We start from the raw sequence: 15274 nt of genomic DNA on the forward strand, positions 1-15274 counted from the left end.
ACTGTGTCTTACTTTCCACTACTGGGCCTCTGCTGCTCTTTTTATTACCTTGGATAGTGTAGAGTTATAGGGGCATATTTATAAAGCTGTAAAAAGTGGTGTAAAAAAAACAGCTCATGTATAAGGCTCCAATTAACACCATTTACTGCCATAATACATTACAAATAAGTAATGGTGTAAAGGTGTCTGTTTTTTATGCCAGACTAATGCCATAAATGACACCATTATTATTCCAGTATTTTGCACCACCGCAGACCTGGCATAAAATCAAACAAACTTAAGACACATAGAAATTCTGGGATGGTATAAAATGTAGATGTAAATTTTGTTTTTTACATTACCAGCTCATATAGAGATACGATATGGGGGAGCTCTTCCCACAAAGTCAGCCTCTCCTGCTTTTTTTAACCTAATGTAGCCCACAGTGTGCCTCTGAGCCCTATAGTTAGGTAAGAATTGCCAGCAATCAGTGTGTATTACCTGTGGTTCTTCTCTGCTGGGAATGCTCTGGAACACTGAGAAAGGACAGACACTGTAGGAACTTGTTCCCTGGCAGTTTAGGCAAATAAGCAGAGGACTAAGGATTTCTCCAAAACTAATACATTTATCCCAGGCATGTTATTTTTAGTGACATCAGAACTGTCATCAAGTAAAAAAGCAAATGAATACACATACATATTTTTCTCAGAGAACATATAACTTCACCATTGGACCCACACTTGTAATCTGTCTTCTCTGGAGGTGGCAGTTCCCACTTTAGTGCCAGTCCCCAGTGTAGTCTGGTCCCTTTGTGGTCCCTTGCTTCAGGAATCTCACTCACTATGTCCCTGAAACTCAACCTCTTGGATCTCTATACTGGCGGTCTGGTCCCTGAAACTCAACCTCTTGGATCTCTATACTGGCAGTCTGGTCCCTGAAACTCAACCTCTTGGATCTCTATACTGGCGGTCTGGTCCCTGAAACTCAACATCTTGGATCTCTATACTGGCAGTCTGGTCACCACAGGGTACTACTCCCACTATCCTCTTTGTTGGAGCCTTGAGCTGCTTGGCTCCAAAGATAATCCTCCCTCCACTCCTGGAGTGACTATAACAGATCTAAATTTCAGGTCTGGCAATCTGCCCAGACGCAATCCTGTACCCACCTCCCCACTAGGTGAGATCCAACAACAGAGCTCTGAATGCATATGTGCTCTCTCTTTTATATTCTTCAACACTGCCGTCTACTGGGCAAACACTGAATAGCTATTACATTACTTTGACCCTGGAAGGGAAATAATCATCCAAGGCTTTCTGAGGACCACCTTTAGTATCCAAACTGCCTAAAAGAAATACAGCTTTTGGGGTTGCTATACTAACAATCTCTTTTTATATGTGATTTACTACTTGGCAGTACAGGTATGGGACCCATTATCCACAAAGCTCCAAATTACAGAACACCATCTCCTATAAATTCCATTTTATCCAAATAATCTAAATTCCTCTACTTTGCATGAAATAAAATTAGTATTAGTTAAAATTAGTGTATATTAAGGTGCATATGATGCTGGATTTAACATTGTGGCACACGTACCTTTCCCTTAAGTGATCACTTAAGGAAGGACGAATCAAGAAAGGAGAAAGGGTACAAAGAGTTTGATAAAGCCCAGGCCTGTGGAAGACTGTGGGCACTTCAGACAAATCTGGTAAACAGGCATTCAGTATAAATTATAATTATGAATATAAATGAGATATGCTTTCTTAATGCAGAGTGGTAATTTGTTTTGGTATGTTTAGGAATCCTAGCATCAGTTTTATCTTGCTTGCATTTTAATTAGAGTTAAGGATATCCATTTTGTAACACATTGTAAATTATCAATTAACTCTAGCTCATCAGCTGCATGATTCAATTTGTCTTAACTGTGTTTTTATACTTCATTAACTTGCCTTATTTTTTTATTACTGAATTAAATGGCTTGAGACGAGGTACATATTTTCTGTACCATGATAACCAAAATTAGTTGTTCCTGTTTTACTGCAGTTCAAACTGCATAACAGATGCCTGGCATGGTTGCAACTAGGACACTATGTATACACAATTCATGGCATATGCCAAAGCACTTGTGGGCATAGCCAGAGAGCTATATGTCCTGTTAAAGATTTTGGGCTGGGCCCTTGCTCTAATGTGGTGTCATACATTTTATTCCCACCTGCTGCTTATCAGTTTTCTATTTTACATGTTGTGCAAACACAAACCCTACTGATTGGCCAGTCAGATCAGTAATACTTGGATGAATCAAGAAAGAAGAAAGGGTACAAAGAGTTTGATAAAGCCCAGGCCTGTGGAAGACTGTGGGCCATTCAGACAAATCCGGTAAACAGGCATTTAGTATAAATTAGAATTATGAATATATATGAGATATGCTTTCTTAATGCGGAGTGGTAATTTGATTTGGTATGTTTAGGAATCCTAGCATCAAATTCTAAAAAGACCAGCTAATTGTACTACACAGAAATGTGCCACTGGCATCATGCATTCCAATGGTAATTCCATATTGGTTTTCATGCAGTATCCCACAATATTTATTTGCATAGGACACATGACACTTCAATAAAGGTGAATCTCATAGGCAAAGTTCAATGGAGCCATGAGGATGATGCAATGGATTGTACATGTTTTTATTGTCTGTAAGGGAATTTTGTTTTGCTGATGCTAGACTGAAGAAGGGACGGCTCTTGTTGCCCACATATAAGGGCAGTGCAAAAGTGCAAAACAGCCATGCTTGGGGTGGTGCCATCTGATATATTTATTCTCAGAGACAATGATTTTTTACATAAAGACAGCATTAAATTCAGACTAAAAATTTTGTTTTGTTCATTGTTTTTTTTTGGAGAACAGATTACAAGTATTTTGTAATTGATCTTACATAAATGGATTTACCCCAAAAGAAAGTTTGGCAGTTATTCTAGTGAATTTTGTGTTTAGATATAGCTAAGGTATTATTATATCCCCAATTATTAAGGCATGTACCTACAAGCATGGTAACACCATCTACAGATACCAATGCATTTTAACAACTGTCACAAATTGATACATTAATGTTGATATATTATATATTGTTGATATATATAATTACTGATGTATATATGTAATTAGAACACTTTTAATAGGAAGTATGGAAAGTTCAGACTCACCACTAATAGAAACATCATATTAAATTAAGCATATTATTTTTGAGTAAGTTCAAAAGCCTCTTTGGAGTTATGAAATGAAAGGCAAACAACTGACTACTCGTCAAATCACCTATAGCAGCTAACCCAGAAGGTAGCATTGATTGGTCACCTGTTTAAAACTAAACATCTTATTGGTTGCTAAAGGTTACTGCACCTTGTGCCATTTATTACATATGAGGGGCAATAGTGCTATATTTAGTAATCGTTTTCTCCAGTGTTGTCAATGAGCATTGTATATTGTTTTCAAAGTGTGATACCTGCAACTTCCAGGTCAGTTGATGATCTATCCACAATGAACCTCATTGGCCACAGAATTGAAACTTGTTAGTGAATAAGGGGCAGTTTTTTTTATCAATTGTCATTCAAATTTTCACAAGTATGAAAAAAAATGCAAAGAAAACCGAGATTTAAACGGCCAGTGGATTAGGGTATCTCAGCATGTTTGAGATCCCAATTTTTTACACAAAAATGTACAGTATAAATACTGTAGAAAGAAAAATTTGAACTGCAGGCGAAAAGTAATATGATCAGCAGGTTATTTTAAAGGGATACTGTCATGGAAAAACAAGTTTTTTCCAAATAGTGCTGCTCCAGCAGAATTCTGCACTGAAATCTCAAAAGAGCAAACAGATTTTTTTATATTCAATTTTGAAATCTGACATGGGGCTAGACATTTTGTCAGTTTCCCAGCTGCCCTAGTCATGTGACTTGTGCTTGCACCTTAGGATGGAACTACTTTTTGGCAGGCTGTTATTTCTCCTACTTAATGCAACTGAATCAGTATCAGTGGGACTTGGCTTTTACTATTAAGTGTTGTTCTTAGATTTTCCAGGGAGCTGTTATTTTGTGTTAGGGAGCTGCTATCTCGTTGTGATATTACTCCAACTTGCAGTACAGCAGTAAAGAGTGATTGAAGTTTATCCAAGCACAAGTCACATGACTGGAGGCAGCTGGGAAATCGATAGGATGTCTAGCCCTATGTCAGATTTCAAAATTGAATATAACAAAATCTGTTTGCTCTTTTGAAAATTGGATTTCATTGCAGAATTCTGCTGGAGCAGCACTATTAACTGATGCGTTTTGAAAAAAACATGTTTTCCCATGACAGTATCCCTTTAACCTTTAATAAATATGCCATTAATTCTTGTCTGAAGCTGAGTAGAGGTTCTAATTCTAAAGAAAGTTTACCCCTTATAAATTAGATTTTTTTTTTCTTTCCCAGGTGCAACCTAGCTCCCGTGGTTGAGTTTGCTGCCGATGTTGGAACCAAGTCTGATTTTATAACTATGAACCCATCGGTTGTACAGAGGGCATTTGGAGGTTTTCGCAATGAAAGTGACAGAGAGAAATTTGTCCATAGACTTTCCATGCTCAATGACAGCGTCCTATGGATCCCTGCTTTCATGGTCAAAGGCGGAGAGAAGCATGTTGAATGGGTTAATGCATTAATCCTCAAAAATCAGCTGAAAGTGAGAACCGCGTATCCATCACTGAGACTGATTCATGCTGTCAGAGGGTAAGTACCTAAAAATCACATACCTGTCTCAGGGACAACTGATATCATAAGTAAAATTATATCTAATAATAATGATTTGTAGCGCTGTTTCAGATAAGGCATTTAGCCAGCTTCTATACACTATGTTGTTTGCTCAATTTATGACCTTAGTTCACATCTGCAGTTAATGTGTTTTATATTGATATATATATATATATTTATTGAGAAAATGCAGTGGAATTGAAGGTTAATATAATACAGCGCTTCAGTGTTATAACCTTTTATTTTCTACATATTTTTTTCCCCAAAAGATGGCACAAAAGGGAAACCTTTCGGTTCTATTTTAACAAAGACAGAACATTTACACTTGGTAGTTTGTCTCAGTGAGAGATATTAAAGTGCAAAGCGATAAAACATTATGACAGCTGGAAATAAAATGGAAGCTCTTTGAGAAACCACAATTTTCCTGATCAGAGTGCTCTGTGACACGTTGTTTCCACCGTCTGAAGTCTTTATGCACAAAGGGCTCTTCTTATCATGGTCTTTGAAAATATTTCCATGGTATATTGACAGTTAATTCAGAACAATTAGCGCTAACAAATGGCACGATAACAATAAGTTACACAAGATAAAATAACCCAAGCCTTCATTCTGCACGTGCAACCTGAGGGAAATGCGTTGTTTAACAGCATCAAAGCTAATCTATACAACTATTGCTTGTTTTACTGCTCCTGTTTACAAGATCATCTGCTAATGGTACCATCCCACTTCTACTCGTTTGTGACTAAAAAATTTAAAAGAACTAAGGAATTGGGCTACAAATATACAGACAAGTTAAACAATAATGAATGCGATGCTTCAAATGTGAAGAATTTAGCTCTACAATGCAAATATTGCTATTTTGGATACAGAGAATCTGTTTTAGAGAGCAGAGACCTGAAGTTAACCCCCTAAAATAGAGTGAGCGGGCAGGGAGATTCACGTAGGTGACCCCCTTCCTGCCCCTACTTGTCCCCTAACTCGTTTGGCATTCAGTGGATGCTATAATTGATATGTTTCTGTGTATGAAAACATATGATTGTCCAAAAACAGTATGTGCATGGCTTAGAAAATGCAGAATTTCCTAGAATTCCAATATCATTGCAGGAATCTGCTAAATAGCTTGCACTGCAGCTTGCATGAACCAGCACAGAAGTCTCCATTTTTAGGGTAACCTGCACTAAATAGGTGTTTTTCTGACTGAATTTGTTTGTGAATGGCAGCACTTCCAGTACAATGTGACTAACTGCATTACAGTGTGATTTACTCAATGGTAGGCAATTGTGAGTGTTGGCTCCATCTGCTAAGCCAACTATAGAAAGAAGTTCTCAATAATAAGATTCACTTACCTAGCTAGGGCTGCCACAAAAATTTGAGAATGTAGCAACCTTGGATTGACATAGAGAGTCTGCTTCTGTAAGGCAAATACAATAAAATGGCTATATACAGTAGAATTTGAAGTATGTGTTAAACTATATGATTTGACTGTGGTTTAACATGTGACACCTACTATAGAATATCCCGCTCTTCCCATCATTACCTAGCAGGGAAGATCTGTGCCTTCAAAGATGCCCCAGTAGCTCTCCATCTTCTTTTCTGCTGATTCACTGCACATGCTCTATGCTGCTGCCACTTACTGAGCTTAGGGTCCCACTCACAATATACAGTACACATAGAATATACATTTCACAATATAAGGCTGATTAGTAATTAATACAGAAAATTACTACATGGCAGCACAGAAACCAGTGCAGCTAGCATCAGAATTTAATAATCAGCCCTGTAGCATCAGTTTATATTACAGACCAACCGCCTTTTCAGCATGATAATTTGCTACAACCCCTAAGCTTGGCTTCTAAACAGCTGCTCAGAGCCCACTGAGCATGTGAGTGTCGCAGACACTTTCCAAGATGGTGACCCCCTGTGACAAGTTTGAAGTCCTGGATCATTGCTGCTATTGACAAGATGAAGGTTGGTGCAATAAGTTCTGTATATAAAACATAGAATTTTTAGCCATATTAATTTTTAGAATTTAGTTCTCCTTTAAGTGGCATATTAAAGAATCTTTCCAAACTGGAAAATATATATGTAAGTAAATATTGCTCTTTAACGTCTCTTACATTGAACCATTTTGCAATGCTCTGTCGATCCCTCAGAGATCACCAGACCAGAACTAATGCAGCTCTAACTGTTAACAGGAAGTGGATGCAAAAGACAGAATTTTGTCTATTAATTGGCTTATCTGCCCTTACATGTCTGGTTTGTTTGGTTTGTTTGTGTGCAGTGTGGATAGCAGGATCTAAGGGGGAGGCCCTTAGTTTTTAAAATGGCAATTTTCTATTTAGGATTACCCAATGGCACATACCATTAAAAAGTATATTACATATGACATGAGCTGTTTTATGCTGTATCATTTTATAAAGACCTACATTGTTCGGGAGGTTAGTTTTCCTTTAATTTAATTCCTGCAAATTAATGGACGGTGTTAATAACTTACCTACCCATTCACATTGCAACCACATGCAGGTTACTGCTTGTCTATCAGTTTATATTGGCACTATACTGTCAGGCTTACCAGTATGATCCAGACGTAGAAGGAGTAGGAACAGAAGACAATGAACCACAAGCGCCTCACACACCCGCTAACTCACCCGAGGTTGGAAACGGGGAGCAGGGGTGTGGAGAGTAGCCAGTGAGACTAAACGAGGTACAGAAGGATCAGGCAAGGCGTAGTCAGGATATCCGGGTCAAGGCAGGCAGCGAGAATCGTCAACGGTAAACAGGCAGAAGGTCTAGGCAACAAGCAAGAATCAGAGTCCAGGAACAGGCAGGGGTCAAACACAATATCGACAGGAAGGTATCAACGCTAGGGTTTCAGTTATAAACCTAATAACCAGGCACAGAGCAGAGACTGGAGCAGGTTTAAATAGCGCTAGTTTGGCGCCAACTGACGTCATCAGACCGCGTCCGTTACGTGCGTCCGTCGCGCGCGTCCGTTACGTCGCGCGCGTCCGCTACGTCGCGCGCGTCCGTTGCGTCGCGCACGCCCCGGCGCCAGCGACCGTCGCCCCGCCTCCGCGCCGGCGTCCGTCGCCCGCATTCGATGCGGCGCGCAGGCGCACATCAGTTGCCTGATTACTGCACCTGCGACCACACCGACCAGGGCGCAACGCTGACACAGCAGGGACCTTACATTGCCCCCCATCAAGGAGTGGCCTCAGGACACGACAACCAGCGGTCTTGTTAGGATGCTCTTCGTGAAATTTTTTCAACAGATCTGGAGCGTGAATGTTCTTGACTGGCTCCCAGGAATTCTCTTCAGGGCCATAGCCCTTCCATCCCACCAAGTATTGTACTTGCCTGCCTCTAATACGAGAGTCCAGAATTTTTTCGACCTCGAATTCCTCTTGATTATCCACTAGAACTGGGAGAGGAGGAGGAGTCGTACGACCTGGAAACTGGAAGGTGGAAGCAGATTTCAGGAGAGCCGAATGGAACACCGGATGAATACGCCAAGAAGCAGGAAGCTTTAACTGAAAGGCCACAGGATTAATTTGACGAACAATAGAAAAAGGACCCAGGAAACGTTGGCCGAGCTTCCTGCTGGGAGAAGATAACTTAAGATTAATAGTAGACAACCAGACTCGATCACCCACCTTGAACTCTGGGTCTTTATTCCGTCTCCGATCAGCGTATAACTTGAAATTCTTCTGGGCCTTGGACATGTTCTCTTGCAGTTTCCGAAAATTGTCTGTTAGGAAGTTGAGGCGGTCTTGAACTGCGGGAACCAGAATATCAGCCACTATAGAAGAAGGAAAGGTTAAAGGGTGGAGACCATAATTAGCAAAGAAAGGAGACTGGTTAATGGATGAATGGTGAGCATTATTGTAAGCGAATTCAGCAAGAGGTAGAAGGTTTGCCCAGTTGTCTTGAAGATGAGAAGAGTAGCACCTCAGATATTGTTCTAAAGTCTGGTTGGTTCGTTCCGTCTGGCCGTTGGATTGAGGATGAAAGGCTGAAGAAAGGGAAACAGAAATTTGAAGGGCGCCACACAAGGTTTTCCAGAACTGAGATGTGAATTGTGGGCCTCGATCCGATATCACCTCCTGCGGAAGACCATGGAGCCTAACAACTTCCTTGATAAAAACGTCTGCAGTTTCGGAAGCGGAAGGGAGCTTGGGCAAGGACTTGAAATGAGCCATCTTGGTCAAACGGTCAATAAATACCACTATGGTAGAACATCCATCAGACTGTGGTAATTCCGAGATAAAGTCCAACGAAACAGAGCTCCAGGGACGGGAAGGGACAGGAAGGGGTTGAAGAAGGCCAAAGGGTACTTGGGAACCGGGCAAAAGATTAATTGGGCAATCATAGATGCGATGAGGGGGTAGAGAATCGGCACCTTTCTTGTTGAACACATCTGCGAACTCCCGATAGCTTTGAGGAAGAATTTGAAGAACTTCGGATGAGGAGGATAACGAACAAACTTGACTAGAAGAAGGATAACTTTCGAATCTACATTTAGATTGACAAAATTGCGAAAGAAAGGTTATTTCCCCTGTGGCCCAATTGATGGATGGATTATGTTTTTGTAACCATGGCAACCCCAAAATGACAGGAAAAAGAGGAGACGTGACCACATCTAAATTCATCATTTCCGAATGCTTTTTATTGAGGGAAACAAAAAGAGGAATGGTTTCTTGCACCACTGGGCCCGAAGTAATTAAGGAACCATCAGCCACCCGAAGGGAAATGGGATTCTTCTTAGGTTGGAGAGGAATCTGGAGTTGGGAAACGATCGTACTGTCCATGAAACAGCCACTTGCTCCGGAATCAAGGATGGCTTGGAGTTTTGCTGTTTGACTTCCCCACTGCAGAAAGAGAGAGACTGTCAGTAAAGGTACTGGTTTGTTACAACATTTTAAGTCTTTACTAAAAAAGTCTTTACCCGTAGGACGGGTTGGGCAGCTCCTTAGTAAGTGACCGGCCTGGCCACAGTAGAGGCAAAGGTTTAATCTGCGGCGACGAAGGCGTTCTTCCGCAGTGAGGGCAGACCTGATGGCTCCAATTTGCATCGGTTCCGAGGACGAATCTGAAGCAGAGGAAGGCAAGGGAAAAGGTACTTGGACTGGAGGAGGGGCGGTAGGTACAACCCAGGTATGAGGTATCAGGCCAGCCTTTTCGGCTTTCTCCTCTTCTCTACGCTCTCTGAGTCTCTGGTCGAGCTGAATGGCAAGAGTGATGAGACCCTCCAGCGTGTCTGGAATTCCTGTACGAGCGAGCTCGTTTTTCAGTTCAGGGGAAAGACCCAAACGATATTGGTGCTTAAGGGCCGCAGGATTCCAATCCGTATCTTCGGACCATTGCCGGAACTCAAGCGTATAGTCCTCCGCAGGACGAGTTCTCTGTTTGAGAGCATGAAGGGCGGCTTCAGCGGTGGAGACTCTATGAGGGTCGTCATAGAGAATCGCCATGGCATCAAAAAAAGTGTCCACAGAAGCTAATACAGGGCTCCGTCGATCCATTAAACGAAAGGCCCAGGTCTGGGGTTCTCCGGACAGAAAAGTAATAATAACCCCTACTCGTGTGTTCTCATCGGGGTATGTGTGAGGTTTCAGAGAAAAAAGGAGTTTGCAGCTGCTCCTGAAATTACGGAAGGCTTTCCGATCCCCAGAGAATTTTTCGGGAAAAGCAACTTTAGGTTCCGAGATTTCGGAGGTGAGAACTTGTACCTCAGTGGGACCAACAGAAGTGGTAGCAGCTACAGTGGATTGGCTTGCGGTGGATGGTTGGGCCCTCAGCTGGGATTGCATCTGGGTATATCCGCTCTGAAGCTCCCTCACTGCTTGTGTCAATTCCGACATCTGTTGGATGAGTACGGTAAGCGGTGAAGCCCCTTCAGCTGGATCCATGGCCTGGTTATAGTGTCAGGCTTACCAGTATGATCCAGACGTAGAAGGAGTAGGAACAGAAGACAATGAACCACAAGCGCCTCACACACCCGCTAACTCACCCGAGGTTGGAAACGGGGAGCAGGGGTGTGGAGAGTAGCCAGTGAGACTAAACGAGGTACAGAAGGATCAGGCAAGGCGTAGTCAGGATATCCGGGTCAAGGCAGGCAGCGAGAATCGTCAACGGTAAACAGGCAGAAGGTCTAGGCAACAAGCAAGAATCAGAGTCCAGGAACAGGCAGGGGTCAAACACAATATCGACAGGAAGGTATCAACGCTAGGGTTTCAGTTATAAACCTAATAACCAGGCACAGAGCAGAGACTGGAGCAGGTTTAAATAGCGCTAGTTTGGCGCCAACTGACGTCATCAGACCGCGTCCGTTACGTGCGTCCGTCGCGCGCGTCCGTTACGTCGCGCGCGTCCGCTACGTCGCGCGCGTCCGTTGCGTCGCGCACGCCCCGGCGCCAGCGACCGTCGCCCGCGCCTCCGCGCCGGCGTCCGTCGCCCGCATTCGATGCGGCGCGCAGGCGCACATCAGTTGCCTGATTACTGCACCTGCGACCACACCGACCAGGGCGCAACGCTGACACAGCAGGGACCTTACACTATACACTTCTTAGTTACAGTTGCTATTTGTCCGTCTGTCTGCATCTATCTATCTTTGTGCTTTACTACATTGGCACCATACTATACTATCTGTCTGTTGGTATGTTTGTCTATCTCTCTGTCATTATTTTCATATGAATATTTGGGGCAACTTTTTTTCAGACAGACATTAGTCCATGAGTTCCAATATTGTTCTGGAGTTAGTGTACTGTGTCTTTTGTTAATGGCGTTGCAACCTCATTTTTGTTGAATGATGGGAGATACAGTTTCAAGTAACTGACTTGGCTTAAAGCCCAGGGTTTCATGAATTACAGTGTATACAAGACATGACCTCCGATATTGTCTATAGGTCGAAAAACGGGATCTTCCCCTGCTGCTAGTGAATTTAGATTAAACAGAAGCAAAGCATACAGACTTGTGCTAGACTTGCTGATGCTCCTGTGCCTGCTGTTCATAGATTTGTATCTGGCATTTGAGAAAGGAACATTAGGGGCCACAAGGTTGTCGCTGGAAGGCCTGTAGCAACAGAGCCAGAAGGCTGTTTAATAGTAATATTTTTTAATATTTATGTTGCACACGACAAGCCTTGAATGTAACTGACAGATTGTTTTTCCTTTCCCTTCAAACTAATTCCTTGAAGTGACTGCCTTAATCACAACAATTGTTTTTTTTCTTACATATGGTAAAATAATAGAAACCACCAACTGTCTAATTAATCAATCGCCGTAATTCTCCAGCTCATAATTGTAGGAATTGAAAGAAGGGTTTCTATGGCCATTTACTGTTTTAGTACTTTGCTTCTCTGCAGCAGCATCAGATGGTGATTGCGCCTGACATTGCTTCACAATACATTAGCATGTTAATGTGCCTTGTATAGAGCAACCCTCCATCTCGGTGTCACAGGAGAGACGGCACAACTTTAAAGGAATACTGACACCAGTAAGTGAAAAATCTTTGTTCTTCTTCAGAGAGAAGCAGATCAAGGGATTCACCTGACATTTGGAGCCCCTGAACAGCGTGTCACCAGACACTTGCAATCGGGGCCACAAAGTGGCTTCTGCGGCTGTTCTGTCTATTTCCTGCATTTGCTTGTTAAGCATGCAATATCCTCAATAGTAACAAGCCTCATTTATTAAGGACTTGACTTCCCTGTGAATTCAGAAATTACAACTTTAGTATCTGGTTGGCATCACTGAATTGCAGATGATACCTCTGCCTTGCCTCTATATAATTTGAGGTTATTGAAACCATACTTATTTTAATATCTTGCAACACATAAAATAAATTGTCTGTTCAGTAACAGATAAATACATTGATCATAGGAAGTTAGTTTAAAACTGAAGTTAAAGTAACTTTATATGCTTTCCTAGGAAAGTGTCTAACGAAATGGCTCATTCAACAAACATTTACTGTACCCTTTGCCAAATGTTAACTTTTAGTATGATGTAGAGAGAGATATTCTGACAATTTGCAATGGGTTTTCATTTATGTTATCATTTGTGGCTTTTGAGTTATTTAGCCTTTTATTCAGCAATCTGTGGCTAGTGTCCAAATTACCCTAGCAACCATGCATTTGTTTGAATAAGAGACTGGAATATGAATATGAGAGGGTATGTATAGAAAGATGAGTAATAAAAAGTAGCAATAACAATAAGGAGCCGATTCACTAACTTCGAGTGAAGGATTCGAAGAAGGATTCGAAGTAAAAAAACGTAGAATTTCGAAGTGTTTTTTGGGCTACTTCGACCATCGAATGGGCTACTACGACCTTCAGCTACGACTTCGAATCGAAGGATTCGAACTATAAATCGTTCGACTATTCGACCATTCGAAAGTCAAAGTACTGTCTCTTTAAGAAAAAACTTTGACCCCCTAGTTCGCCATCTAAAAGCTACCAAACTCAATGTTATGGGGAAGGCCCCCATAGGCTTTCCTAAGCTTTTTTGATCGAAGGATATTCCTTCGATCGTTGGATTTAAATCCTTCGAATCGTTCGATTCAAAGGACTTAATCGTTCGATTGAAGAAATATTCCTTCGATCGTTCGATCGAAGGAATATTCCTTCGATCGTTCAATCACACTATTTGCGCTAAAATCCTTCGACTTCGATATTCGAAGTCGAAGGATTTTAATTCCCAGTTGAATATCGAGGGATATTTGACCCTTGGTGAATCGGCCCCTAAATGTGTGTCTTATAGAGCATCTGTTATTTAGATGGGGTCAGTGACCCCCATTTGAAAGCTGGAAAGAGAAAAAGGCTAATAATTAAAAAAAAAATGAAGAAGAAAAGTTTAATTAGGATTAGTCATTCTATAAAGTTAACTTAAGGGCAGAGACACCAGCAAAGATTCGGGGAGATTTAGTCACCTGGCGAGAGATCGGCCATCTCACAAAGTTGCTTCACGAGGTAACTTCGGATGACTTCGGAAAACAAAGCGATCCGAGTGCCATCCCGCCCGCGATTTACATTCTAGCCAGCGGGAAAGCAGTGCGGGGAGATTAGTCGCCCCAAAAAGAGTCGATTTGTCGCCAGGTGACTAAATCTCCCTGAATCTTTGCGAGTGTCCCTGCCCTAAAGGTGATCCACCCCTTTAAACCTGCATTATTGTCATATCATATCATATAAGACCACCCAAGCTTAGTCATGGCGTGACCTCAGCCTTAAATGTGCATTATTCTCTTGAAGTAACTGGAGATAACTGATTGACTGTAACCAGCTTCAGATGCACTTATTTTATGGTTTGTGAGCAAGTAACCTTCAAAATTTGATCTTGTCTGTCTCTAAGTGTACTCAACTCCATCTACATAAGTAAACTCTGTGACTATAAGCATTGGTGCATTTCTCTAGGTCAGTGATCCCCAACTCGTGGATTCCAAACAACATTTTACTCACCAACCCATTGTATGTTGCTCTGAGTGGCCTCCAAGCAGGTGCTTATTTTTGTGTTCCTGGTTTGGAGGCAAGTTTTGGTTTCATAAAAAACAAATGTACTGCCAAACAGAGTCTCCTGTAGGATGTCAGTCCTAATAGGGGCTACCAAATAGCCAACCACAGCCTGAATTTGGCACCCCATGGACTTTTTTATGCTTGTGTTGCTCTTAAACAAATTCAGACAGCACACACCTTGTTCAATTTTCAGTAATTTGAGTGCACCTCCGCAGTGTCCTTCCACACTTAGAAATACTTGTGGAAATCTGAAAATGGGCAGCACTCCATAGTTGAATAAAGTTTCAATAGCAGGGCAACATTCACAGCAACGTTTCGAGCCCGTCACAGCTCTTTATCAAGCCTGTGTTGCTCCCTAATTCTTTTTACATCTGAATGTGACTGACGGGTAAAAAAGGTTGGGAACCTCTGCTCTAGGTCACTCTCTCTGCTAAGAATCATCTTTTTGATGAACCACAAAATTAAACACAACATTGCAAGTCAACAAACCCAATATAAAGGTTGCAAAGGGGATAATGAAGGGAACTATCTGTTTTCTTTCCTGTAATGTAAAAGTGTCATGTTTTTAAGCCTTAATGACTCATTAGAACCAGGAGAAAGTTGAAGTTTTGTTGACGGGATTACCACGTATTATCTTACATCTGGCTGTACTCCTTCACAATTTAATATACTGTGAACTCCAATGTCTTGTTTACAACATCAGTATCTGTTTTTGTACCAATGCAGCTAGGACTCTGTAGATAAAACATCTAGGATATTTGTAGTAGACGCTGAGTTCATTGGCAACTGTGTAAGAGTTTTGCCCATAGTGTTATCCTATACAAAGAGCCATCAGGTAGTGAGGGCAGGTTTCAAGAAGGGCATAATATGATGTCGTAGGCATGTGTTCAATAAAAGTAAACACAAATACATTTACAAAGTACAACAAGTGGAATTAAACAGACTTATAAAATAAATACATATCCAGTAGAAATGTTGTAGCATCCAGATCACTGAAAGTTTATATTGCCATTGGTGTAGAAC

At 41.5% G+C, this 15274-nt stretch overlaps 1 protein-coding gene across 1 annotated transcript in view; it reads left to right on the forward strand.

Moving 5' to 3' along the window:
- st8sia4.L (ST8 alpha-N-acetyl-neuraminide alpha-2,8-sialyltransferase 4 L homeolog) overlaps nucleotides 1-15274 on the forward strand; it is a 72123-nt gene that overhangs the window by 26885 nt on the left and 29964 nt on the right. The window contains exon 4 of the mRNA XM_018264470.2: nucleotides 4435-4728. Coding sequence (XP_018119959.1) covers nucleotides 4435-4728 — 294 coding nt within the window. The remainder of the gene's footprint in view (nucleotides 1-4434; nucleotides 4729-15274) is intronic.

The sequence above is a fragment of the Xenopus laevis genome, chromosome 1L (assembly GCF_017654675.1).
Source record: "Xenopus laevis strain J_2021 chromosome 1L, Xenopus_laevis_v10.1, whole genome shotgun sequence".
NCBI classification, from domain to species: Eukaryota; Metazoa; Chordata; class Amphibia; order Anura; family Pipidae; genus Xenopus; species Xenopus laevis.